At 48.3% G+C, this 10861-nt stretch overlaps 2 protein-coding genes across 2 annotated transcripts; one reads left to right on the forward strand and one right to left on the reverse strand.

Annotated features, from left to right (window-relative positions):
- Positions 1-89: 89 nt before the first annotated feature.
- F5Z01DRAFT_659939 (uncharacterized protein) lies at positions 90-1094 on the forward strand. The gene is made up of 2 exons (XM_046263802.1): positions 90-380; positions 430-1094. Exons 1-2 carry the CDS (start codon positions 318-320, stop codon positions 1045-1047), a joined length of 681 nt encoding a protein of 226 aa, XP_046116513.1. The 5' UTR covers positions 90-317; the 3' UTR covers positions 1048-1094.
- A 3741-nt stretch (positions 1095-4835) lies between these two features.
- F5Z01DRAFT_218931 (uncharacterized protein) lies at positions 4836-6586 on the reverse strand. Its single transcript, XM_046258196.1, has one exon. It carries the CDS (start codon positions 6440-6442, stop codon positions 5144-5146), a length of 1299 nt encoding a protein of 432 aa, XP_046116514.1. The 5' UTR covers positions 6443-6586; the 3' UTR covers positions 4836-5143.
- Positions 6587-10861: the final 4275 nt, after the last annotated feature.

Below are 10861 nucleotides of genomic sequence, written 5' to 3' on the forward strand. Positions count from 1 at the left end.
CGCGCACAATAGATGGCCCTGCATTCTCTCTTCTCAGCATGGAGCCTAAGGATGACAGTATGCTGGCATGTGATGACGAATCCATGGTGACCCGGTCCAAGACTTCTCGCATGGCGTGCACTCTTCCAGTAACGCCGTGACGACCAATCGAATATTCCCGATGAAGCCGTTCCCGTCCTTACGTGTGGCACCTTTATTTCTTGCTATGGGTATAAAGTTCCCTTGTCGCCTCTGGCTCTTGCCTCATTGTCTTCACCTCACTCTCACGCCATTCTAGCCTCACTTTTGCCACTATCGATCTAACAATCACTCTCAAAATGAATCCTCCAACAGCAACTCGGCCTTTGAAGAGGCGAGAGGAACACAATCATCTGTCTCAGGCAGTACCACATCTAGCTGTGATAGTCAACAGTACTAACACTCGAACAGAAACTAGAAGACTTCAAAAGACCCAGAATAACGATTTCCGGTGAAGATGACACGGCGAGTGTCTGCAATTACACTTCTCTTCCCACGCCTCATGCCCAGGAATCTCAACAAGGACCAGACATCTCTATTGTCGAGCACCACGATGACATTGAGTACTTGGAGAGTCCCATCGACACTGCTTCAGCGGATGATACTGAAGAACACGCCTATTCAGAGTGTGGCGAGGCAACGGACCTGCTCAACTGCAGCAATGTTGCTACGCAAATCTTCCTTATCTACCCTGGGAAAGACTACATTCGAATATGGTCGCCTCAGAACTTCCTCAGCTGGACGTTTGAGGATCTAGGGGATGCGCTGCCGTCGGACTGGTGGGAAGCAATTGAGGCCTCACCGTCTGCACACTTTCAGATTCGGGTTGCATCAAAAATAGAAAGGGGGCCTGTCACAGAACTGCCACTGAATCCCAATCTAAAGGATCTCCGCGCTATCTCAAGGGCGTTCGCCCAATTTCGATCAAGTATCACGAACTGGGTGACCGCAGTGCGAGAAGTAGCAAGACCCGGCGAGGAGGTTGGCATTACTGTCAAATTGGAGCCGTGTCCAACAGACTGCTCCTGATCTTGTCGAAAAAGACAGCACCCTCACGGCAGTCATGGATAGATAGTGTGCGTATACTCAAGCCGAGCAGCATATATGGATAGTACTTGGCTCATTGTGGATGAGCTAGAAGTGTGTTAAACGATGGTTAAGTACATAGAATCGAACAGACCCCCTTATTTGAGATTGACTCTCAAGTGGTGCCATGGAGTAAATCCTACCGATTGCTGTCGGCGCAACAGTGCCTTTTGGAAGTAATGAGAACCCCAACATCTCCAAGACTGGTCTCGCTTTCCCGATACCTGGGTCTTCTCATTCGAGTTTGTAAGCACGCAACGACAGAAGATACATCATGCTGGCATATCCGTGCCCGTGAGCATACTAGACTGTTACGGTCCGGTCCCCCGTAACCCCCTATAAGCAGCTATTACGCCTGTATTGATCGCTCGTCACTCGATCAATGCCTGATCTTTTGCCCTTGGCGCAACGGCTTAGGCGTAGCCGTTACATAGACCCAGATCGAAACTTGCATTGAAAGTGCCTACCGAATCCGGCAAGTATATTTTGTAGGAGGCAGGTTGGAAAACAAGAAAGGATGGGCAATGGGAACGGTGGAAGGGAAAGGATGCATCTCAACGACGTATAGTTTACTCTGATAGTGGCAGAAACCACGAAGATATAAAATGCACTCTACGGAGTTGAGAAAACTGTGGTCAGGCCGCAGTGGCCACTGTGATATTTGCCTGAGTGGGGTAGCAGATTGAATGACGAAAAGAGGAGCTCAAATGAGGGGCAAGGCAAACATCCCAAGAGCATGAAATTTCCAAGGAGCGGAAGACAGGGGAGGGGACAGAAGGCGGGACAGGGGGAGAATAATATAAAGATACATACAGACTAGAACGGGTAAAGGTCGCGCGTCCTGCCTGCCCTAGCGTCGGTCGAGACCGTCATACCAATTAGCGGGCCGCTGCCCCGTTCTTGCAATTGGCAGTTGCGTGAAGGCTCCCCATCGGGCCAGGCCACCACTCATGACCGGCGACCTCGCTGTGGGGCAGCGACGGCAGATCATGAGCGAAGAAGGCTAGGAGAGGGTGATGGCTCAGCCAGCCCGTGGCTTGGCGTCCGACTTTGCCAAGCTCACTGCGACCTCGGCAGGACAGCCGTGGGACTGTCCCCTGGGCAGCTGCAGCCACTGTGGATTATCAGAGACGAGTAGGATCGAGAGGGTATGACAGCTCCGCTATTGCCGTGTGTCTTAGGGGTGTGATGGGCCATGGCTGTGGGCACTTGCCTGGGTATTCCTTGTCGTGTGGCAGCCACCACAAAAGACTAGAGTCGAGAGAGTGTGACGGCTCCGCCACCGCTATGGGCCTCTGCCTGGGTAGTCCTTGCCGTGTGGCAGCCACAATAGGAGACGAGAGTCAAGATGGTGTGTTGGTCCCGCCAATTGTGTGGAAACTTGGCTCAGAGATCCTTGGAGTGTGGCAGCCATAATAAGAATCTAGAGCTGGGAGGGTGTGACTGCTCCGCCATCGCTGGGCCTCTGCCTGGGTAGTCCCTGCCGTGTGGCAGCCACAGTGGAAGACGACAATCAAGAGGGTGTGGTGGCTCTGCCAATATTGTGGACACCAGGCTGGGGGTCCTTGCTGTGTGGCAGCCACAGTGGAGGACTAGAGTTGGGAGGGTGTGATGGCCCTGCCAACGCTATGGACACCTGCCTGAGGGCTCCCACTTCGGGCCAGGTCACTCTTGGCCGACGACTTGCCATGTGGCAGCCACAGTGGGTCACCAGAGCTGCTTAACATCAGAAGCTGGAAGTGGCTGCATTCTGCCCTGCCGATCAAACTACCCTAAGCTGGTGAGAGTTTCCCAACCGCAGGGGTCACGTAGAATGCGCCCGCTTGGCCCATCATATACGGATGCACCCATCTGAGCAAGAGCCGCGAGGCCCAGAGCAGGCCCGGAATATCGGACATGGCAGACAGATAGCGATGGCACACGACAACGGTTATCAGGGCCGCCGTGAGTCCCACGGCGTTCTTGAACAGGATATCAGCGTTTCCAAGGGGATGGCATCTATCAGGCAAGACGGTTACGATAAGACACGGGTGAAGCAGGCGGGACCTAGTCTACTGAACTGTTGCCTAGAGTCAAAGGAACGACAAACTCACCACAAAGCGGTCCTGTAGTGTACTCTAGAAAATTCTCAGGTGCTCGCGGTCTGCCGACTCCGGAGCCCCATTCCGACCATTTGCCGCCGGTCAAGGTTACCCACGCTCGCCGCTCGCAGTGGCCGCCGCTGGCTACAAGGTAGACGCACAGGATGGGTAAGGTGGGCGTGCCAGCTCTGGCGAATCGCTCCGCCTCATTTTAGGGTGTCCAAGAATGGCCAGCATCCCTACTCAATCTGCTCACGCACAATTCTTCGGCCTTTGTGGCCAGACGTTGGGTTTGCAACTAAGCGAAAGTAATGTATTGGGCAGCCGGCGTCTCCCCCCGCACGGGCTCCGCCTTCCTGGTGATACTGGCTGTCGGTCTGGCACAGTGGAGGCTTTAAAAAAGTAACCGCGGCGCTGCCAGCGTCAACCTTCGTACGGATAGACGCAATGAATTACAGAGTGAGCGCTCCAGTACCGCGCACGTGACGCTCGCCCAAGCCAATCGAAGTTGAGTTTTCTGCCAGCGCGCTAAGCCGTATTGGCTACCACTGTGGCCATGCCATCAATCAGCCACAAGCTGTAAAGAGTAAGGTCCAGGTTTCTACTGACAGAACCTGATGTCTCCAGGCTTCACAAAACACCGCAAAGTATGAGCAAAATCTCAAATATGATGTCCATAATACTCGAGCTTTGCATCTTGAAACCTTGATAGGCATGAATGTAAATTGCCTTTTGTAACTACTTTGAGTGCCGATGCGAGACGTTAATTCTACTGGCAGAAAGTCCGCGCTTGCCCATATCGAGCAGGCAGAAAGGATACTGCCGGCAGAAAACTGAATAGGATTAGCATTGACAGGCAGAATCACAACGCTTAGTCACTCTCAGCTGTGCCAAGCCATGCGCTAGAACCGATTAAAATTCTACCGGCAGAAAACCAGATAGGTTTAGCTTTCACTGGCAGAACCTCAACACTTAGCCATTCTCAGCTGCTGCCAGCCATGCGCTAGAACTAATTGGAATTCTGCCGACAGAAAACTAGATAGGCTTAGCTTCGACTGGCAGAATCTCAGCGCTCAGCCATCCTCAGCTAGTGTCTAGCCATGCGCTAGAGCTAATTGAATTTCTGCCGGCAGAACCTTCTTCGTCCTCAGCTACCCACTCAATACGGGCTAGCGTGTATGTTCTGCCAGCAGAAATTATTACCCACCAAGCATTTGCTGGCAACACATCTTGCTTGGCCTGACAACTCCGAGAGAAGCGCGCATCCATATGCTAGGTATACTGTTCGAATCAATCACTTGCACGTAGCGGCCCTTAGACTAAGCCGTAGTCGCTATCAGGTACGAGACATTCGAGACGGGCTCGCGGGCTCGTCGCCCCTGCGGCCACTGCCAATGCGAAATCTGCCACAGTAACCTCATCGCAAAATCGTCACTATCGCAGCACGGAAGGCCTAGAGTTTTTAGCACCAAACGACTGTCGATAGAGCCCAATCACCGCGAAGATACAGGTTTAGCTGCATTACCTATGAGCATATTGAGCCGCAACTATAAGCCATCCTCCAATCCTAGGTATGTGGGTTCCGAATCGAAGAGACAACGGTCGAACAGTCAAGATGGTGAAGGTAGATAGCGTCGGAGTTGGACAGTCAATCGTCATCCGACAAAGCCAAACCAAGCCTCTGCACCAAAGGAGAGGGGCTATGGAAACATAGAATCTAGTCTTGACTCGTTATATCATCCACCAGTCGCGTGATCAGGGACTCCAAAAGCATCAGGGAACTGCTCGGGGCGATGCAACATTCAATCAAGGGACACCGGTCTCATTACACGGCAAGGTAACATTCTTCACCGGACATATCATCTAACAACGCATCGAATATGTAAAGGCTTGATGATGGGTTCCAGGTATCGGGCATGGGGATGCATCGAAACTAGCAGTGTACGCTCTTGCAAAGACTAGGTAGATACCACTGTTTGTTTGTTTCGCCGTCGTTGGGTAATTGCCGACACCGTCCGGTTCAGCTTTTTTGCGATCCACGCGTCCGACTTGTTCTCGATCTTGTAAGCCATCAACATCTTGTCATCTAGCTCCCCCCATCTGCGACGGGTCAAACCGCCCTCTCCGTACGCAGCTACCTCATCCAGTACAACTGCTCTACTACCAGCTTCTGAATTAGTATCCGCATCACTCGGTGCTATGCTTCCTCGACCTATGCCAGATTGTTCATCCCCTGACTCCATGCCAGCATTGTGAATGTTGACAGTTGATCGCGCCCGTAAGTTGTATCGACGCTTGTTTTCGCTAGCCCTCGGGCGGCGATGTCGTCGGCTTCGAAGCGCTCTTCCATTCGATGCCTCGCAAGAGGGGGAAATACTTTGTGAAAATGTCTGAGGAGCTCGGTTGAGGACCTGGTGAGACTGCAGTAAGGCCCGATAGGATTGGTAGAGGACCTCGTATGATTGGGAGACGGCCTCGGTAGACCCACGGAGGATCTCATTGGTTCGGAGGAGGGCGTGGAGGGCCTCATCGGATTGATGGAAGGCATGATTAGAATCAAAGCATGAGCCGTACCATCCGGATCGGCCTCCACCCTTGTCTACCCCGGCAAGAGCAGACTTGTTGGATAGGTCGGTAGTTGCACAAATCTCGTCCGCATTTGGCCCACAGTTGGGGCAGCCTGCGCCTACTCTTTCACTCATGCGGGTCCGAGGCTCTGCACCGCTTAGACGGTGATTTTGACGTTGATGCTCGAGCGAACTTGATTCTCTCACACCTTTCGTTGATGGCTGGCGTAGATGATGAATACCATTTGTATCGTTAACCATTGCCGGTGCAGTGCTGGTTGTGCAGGGCTCATCGCCGTCGGTTGTCCAGTTCGTCTTCGCTCGGTTAGGCTGTTGACCAATACCAGATCCAAAGGCACAGTGGTCTGGTGTTGCACCTCGTTTAGATCCAACGGATGGTGCTGCACTCGAGCGTGTACTGCCCTCCAACCAGAGCTCGAAGTCCCCAGCAGCTGAACAGTTCTCCGGCACATTCTCAGCGCCGGAGAGATCAGCAACTGAATTTGTCAAGGCTGGTGACAGATGCAGAGTTTCAGGGCTATTCGCGAGCTGACCGGGTGTATTTCCCACCGTACCAAAATGTGCATGGTCAAGGGAGGATTGCGATGCAGCCAGCTTAGGCAATTGCGCTCCCGCAACCAAATCGAGCGCTGAGTTATGAATAGGCTGATCGCTTGGCGTTGGACCCATGACGCCAGTGCCTTGACTCTTTTCATCCCCTCGGCATGTCGAAAGAAGGTTGTCTGAGGCTAGTCAGGTTTGACTGAAGCAAGTCCTTAGGGATTTTTACCTGTGACCGTAGGATTTGCGTTCAATCCTGCAGAGTTTAAGAGAGGAGCTTCGTCTTTGACCTCAGTGAGTACCGCAGTATCAATAGGCTGAACCCCGTTGCTTAAAACACATGGGTCGAGACACCCAAGGTCAGCTTGAGCCGGGGCACTTGTCTGGTCGCCACAGGAGGGTGCAGGGCAAATGGAGTTACCTCCTACTCCATTTTCCTCTTCTATGCTTGGTCAGTCCAACTTCAAAAATGTGGTAATCCATTGACCTACCATTAACTGCGGGCGCAAGACGTTGATTGTGTATCTCAGGGACCGCCCGGCACTTCTTTTGTTTGCCGACAGGAGGGACTGAATGTCTGGTCTCTTGCTGTACAGAAGGCTTCGGCTTGTATTCTTTGAAAATTAACGGAGCCATGAGTTCGGTTGCCAGTGTGATTGTATTGTTTGCTGGGTAAGAGACACTACCCACAAGTGAGCAGGACTCGGCCTATTTATCGGTAGCTAGACAGGGTGGCGCAGCTAAGGCTTGTCGATTCTCTGCAGACAGAGAAGCCATCTTGATTTTTTTGGGAGTGCTCGTGGCGCTCCTCGGAGGTCTAGCGGGAACCTTTTCGAGCTTCGTTTCACAATCAAGGAGTAGTATGGTGCTACTGAATTTGCCCCTTGCCTCTTTCCCAGAAAAGCTGAAAGTAGGAGGGTCCAAGGGTGTCAAGATGTCAGCCGCGCGGCCGAATCGGCCAAACAGTACCTCAACACCGGCGAGGCCTTCTCGAAGCTGGAATGGGGATGTCCCCTATTGATTATGTGATAGACCTACCCCTCGCCATGGTGCTCAGTATCGGAAAGGGGCAAGCGAGGTCCTAACGTACGTAAAGTCGACTGGATGGAGCGCCGGCTTTAGTCAAGGCGGAAATCGTGGCACCAAACACTATGCCCCTCATTCGTCGTAGGTTCTCCGCTGTTTTGTCTTGCGGCTGATGGGTTAGGTCACGGGGGCAAACACGGGCTATTAGCGACCTGTGTTCAACCAAAGGCCGTGTGGCGAGGAGGCGACTTACAAGCGCCCCTGTTTGTTTACGCCAGGACAGATACTGCGCTTGGTGAACTATTGCGAAGGCAGGCTGCAGTTGCTCGGCCCATCTGTCTAGAAACCTTTCAATGTGTATTCCATCATAACGCAGAACCGCCGTCAAGGACGAATTTTCGCGGTCTTGCCGAAATTGTCGACCACTAGAGCGAACAATGTAATCCCTCGCCGTATCGGGTGCCTGCTTGCGCAGCAAAAGTGCTTCCATGAGGCCTACCGTAGCTGACGATGACTTCGCCGCAGCTGGGCGTCAAAGGAGGCGTGTCCTGTCTTGGGGGTATGCTCATGTCCACGACAAGCCGTAGCTTCTCACATACCCTTCTACTTTAGGGAATTGTTCCCTTCCTTTTCAGGGAATTCTTCCTTTCCATAGGGAATTCTTCCCTTCCCCTTTAGGAGTCGTTCCCTTCCCCCTCAGGGTTTCCTCTTCAGGAAATTCTTCCCTTCTTCTTCAGGGAATTCGTTCTGGCAGATAATAGCCACACCGGGCCTGCGTGCTTGTCACTTTGGCATGTTCGGCGCCAAGGATATTGTTTCAAGGCATCCATCCACCGGGCGTCAGAACACCATTGCAAGTGGATTGAGAGTGTCCTCACCCGTCTCAATCTTGAGTGTCGGTTGAATCAACCAGTGGAAAGTACATCTTTCTTGGTAGCGCGGGTAGAGATTGCTGTATGGTCGAACCCCTCTAGATACAAGTCGAACTGCGCATTTGTCCCATATACTGGCATAATAGGGCTTGGCCGTTGTTGCTTTGGGGTTTAACAAAAGGTCCCCTCGTCGGTTACCCACGCAGCCTGCGCAGTAGCTCAGCGTTGACGCTGGCAGCGCGTCGCGGGCAGTCCGCAGTACACGCCCCTTAGTGCCTTCGTAGAGATGAAGGAAGAGGTTATTGCCCTTTCTGGGATACGGAACCCCTTGCTGCTTGGCTCTCGGTATCGGTACGCCTATGATGCAAACCCTCTTGCTGTCTGATTCTCAGTATCGGCACGCCCGCAATGCGAGCCTGTCTGTGATCCGAGATTGATACCTGCCCCGATGTACGAATGAGTTTGACGTGAAGCGACACGAAGAATGGTGATTATATGGTAATCCCAGCGATGAGAGACTTTGCCGATGGGAACCTGTTGCCCTCTGGACAGATATCCGAGCGGCGCAGGCATCAGTCTAATTGTGACAGTCTGTCCTTTGTCGTGGTTGACGAACGCGAGACCTGCGGTGTTGTTGGGCGCTCAGGCGGTGGAGTATGTGGTGGAGAATGTTGTGGACAAGTCGCTACGAGAGATGACTTGGGAGGTACACCCGTCTGGTCGCTGTTTTCTAGGCCACGTAAAAGCGGCAGCATTTTGCTGGACCGAAGATTTCCCGATCAGGCAACCGCCGAAATTGGTGGGCATGGGCGTCCATTGCCGGAGGCGGAAATGCCGTCTTATTTAATACTTAACTTTCTTATATTTAGAGTTAAAGTAAATACTATATATTATAATAAAATATTAAAATAAATATCTAAATATAAGGAAGAAATACCTAGCGATTATACGATAAAAATAAAAAAAAAACTTATTAAGAATAAATTACTCTAGATACTACCGCCGCTACGCGATAAAATCTTAACTAATATTTATATATACCTTATAGTAAGATATTAAGGAGTTAGGAAGACTCTTAAGAAAATATAACGAACGTATAATTATTAAGGAATTAAAGTAAATATCGTATATATCGTTAGATAATACGAAGATTATATATATAATAAGGCTACCTAGTATAAGCTATATAGAGAATTAAAGCTATTATTAGTGCCTTTAAGACTATAAGAATTAATAACCTTTAATTATATTACAAAGTTACCTAAATCTAAGTAATTAGGATTTAATATTAAATATAATAGTATATTTATTATTATAGACTAAATAAGTAAATTCGGATATTTTTTATTATATTAAGAAATAATAAATATAGAAATACTCGTATATATAGTACTTAAATATATCGTAGCTAACTACGGCCTCTTAAAAGAAATTATTTTAAATTAAGGAATAATATTTACCTCGAAATTCTAATAAGCTCTAATAGCTTAGCTTAGAACTAAGTATAAGCTTAATATAGCTTATTACCCTTAGACGGATAAATAAATAAAGAGATTAAACTAAACGCTAGAATAATACCTATAGTATTATATTAATTATAAGTAAGATAATTAGGTCTCGAAGTTATTACTCGCCTAACTCGCTTATAATAATATACTTACGGAATTAACTAAGATCTTACTATTTTACGCGAATTATAGATATAAACCCGAGTTTAGTAATAAAATACCGAGGGAAGGACCTCTCGCTAAAAAAATAATACTTAAAGTAAACTAATTATACTTATTATATAAATATATAAAAAGATAGCTCGAATTCGTGCGTATATAAATATCGAAATACTATAATAAAAAAAAATTAAAAGGATTAATCTTTCGGAGAGGAGATATAGTTTACTTATTATATAAAAATTTTATAATAACTTAACCTTTATCGAAGCTCGACTATAAGAAACTCGGACTATTTAAGGTCGACGAGGTTATCTTAGATACTAACTATAAGCTTTTATTACCCTTTAGTATAAGGATATACTTAGTTTTTTATATCTTATTACTTAAAAAGGTATTACGAAATATAAAAATAAGCTACGAATTAGAAGTTTTTAAAGAACTCTATAAACTAGAACGAATAATCGATAAATAAATAATTAACGGAGAAATTAGATACCTTATTAAATAGAAAGGATATATTAATAGCGAAAATATATAGGAATTTATTAAATATCTTAAGAATTACTAAGGCTTACTCCGCTATTTCTATCGTGCTAACCCGACGCTTAGGTATATTATAAGGTAGATATAGTAAAATCCTCTATAAATAAGGGCTCCGGAGGATTATTATTAAAGTACTCCTCTTAATTCTCTAGGAAATCTAGAGTTATAAGACTATCTATCGAAGAACGAGCCGTAGGATTATTAGATACGGAGGCCTCCGATTAATAAGCACTCTCGCGCTTAGCCTCCTTACGCTCGATACGCTCTAGCTCCTCTATATTATCGATACCGCGAGATACGGCTCGTATTATCTTTTTAAACTATAATTTCTTTTATTTTCGAAAGCGCTCTACCTTAGTATCTATTATATAACGAGCCTCCTCCGCTTTTTCTAACTTAGATTTAAAATAGGTATATTACGCGGTAATTTAGCGTAA

This window comes from Emericellopsis atlantica, assembly GCF_019669845.1.
Source record: "Emericellopsis atlantica unplaced genomic scaffold F5Z01scaffold_20, whole genome shotgun sequence".
Classification (NCBI taxonomy): Eukaryota; Fungi; Ascomycota; class Sordariomycetes; order Hypocreales; family Bionectriaceae; genus Emericellopsis; species Emericellopsis atlantica.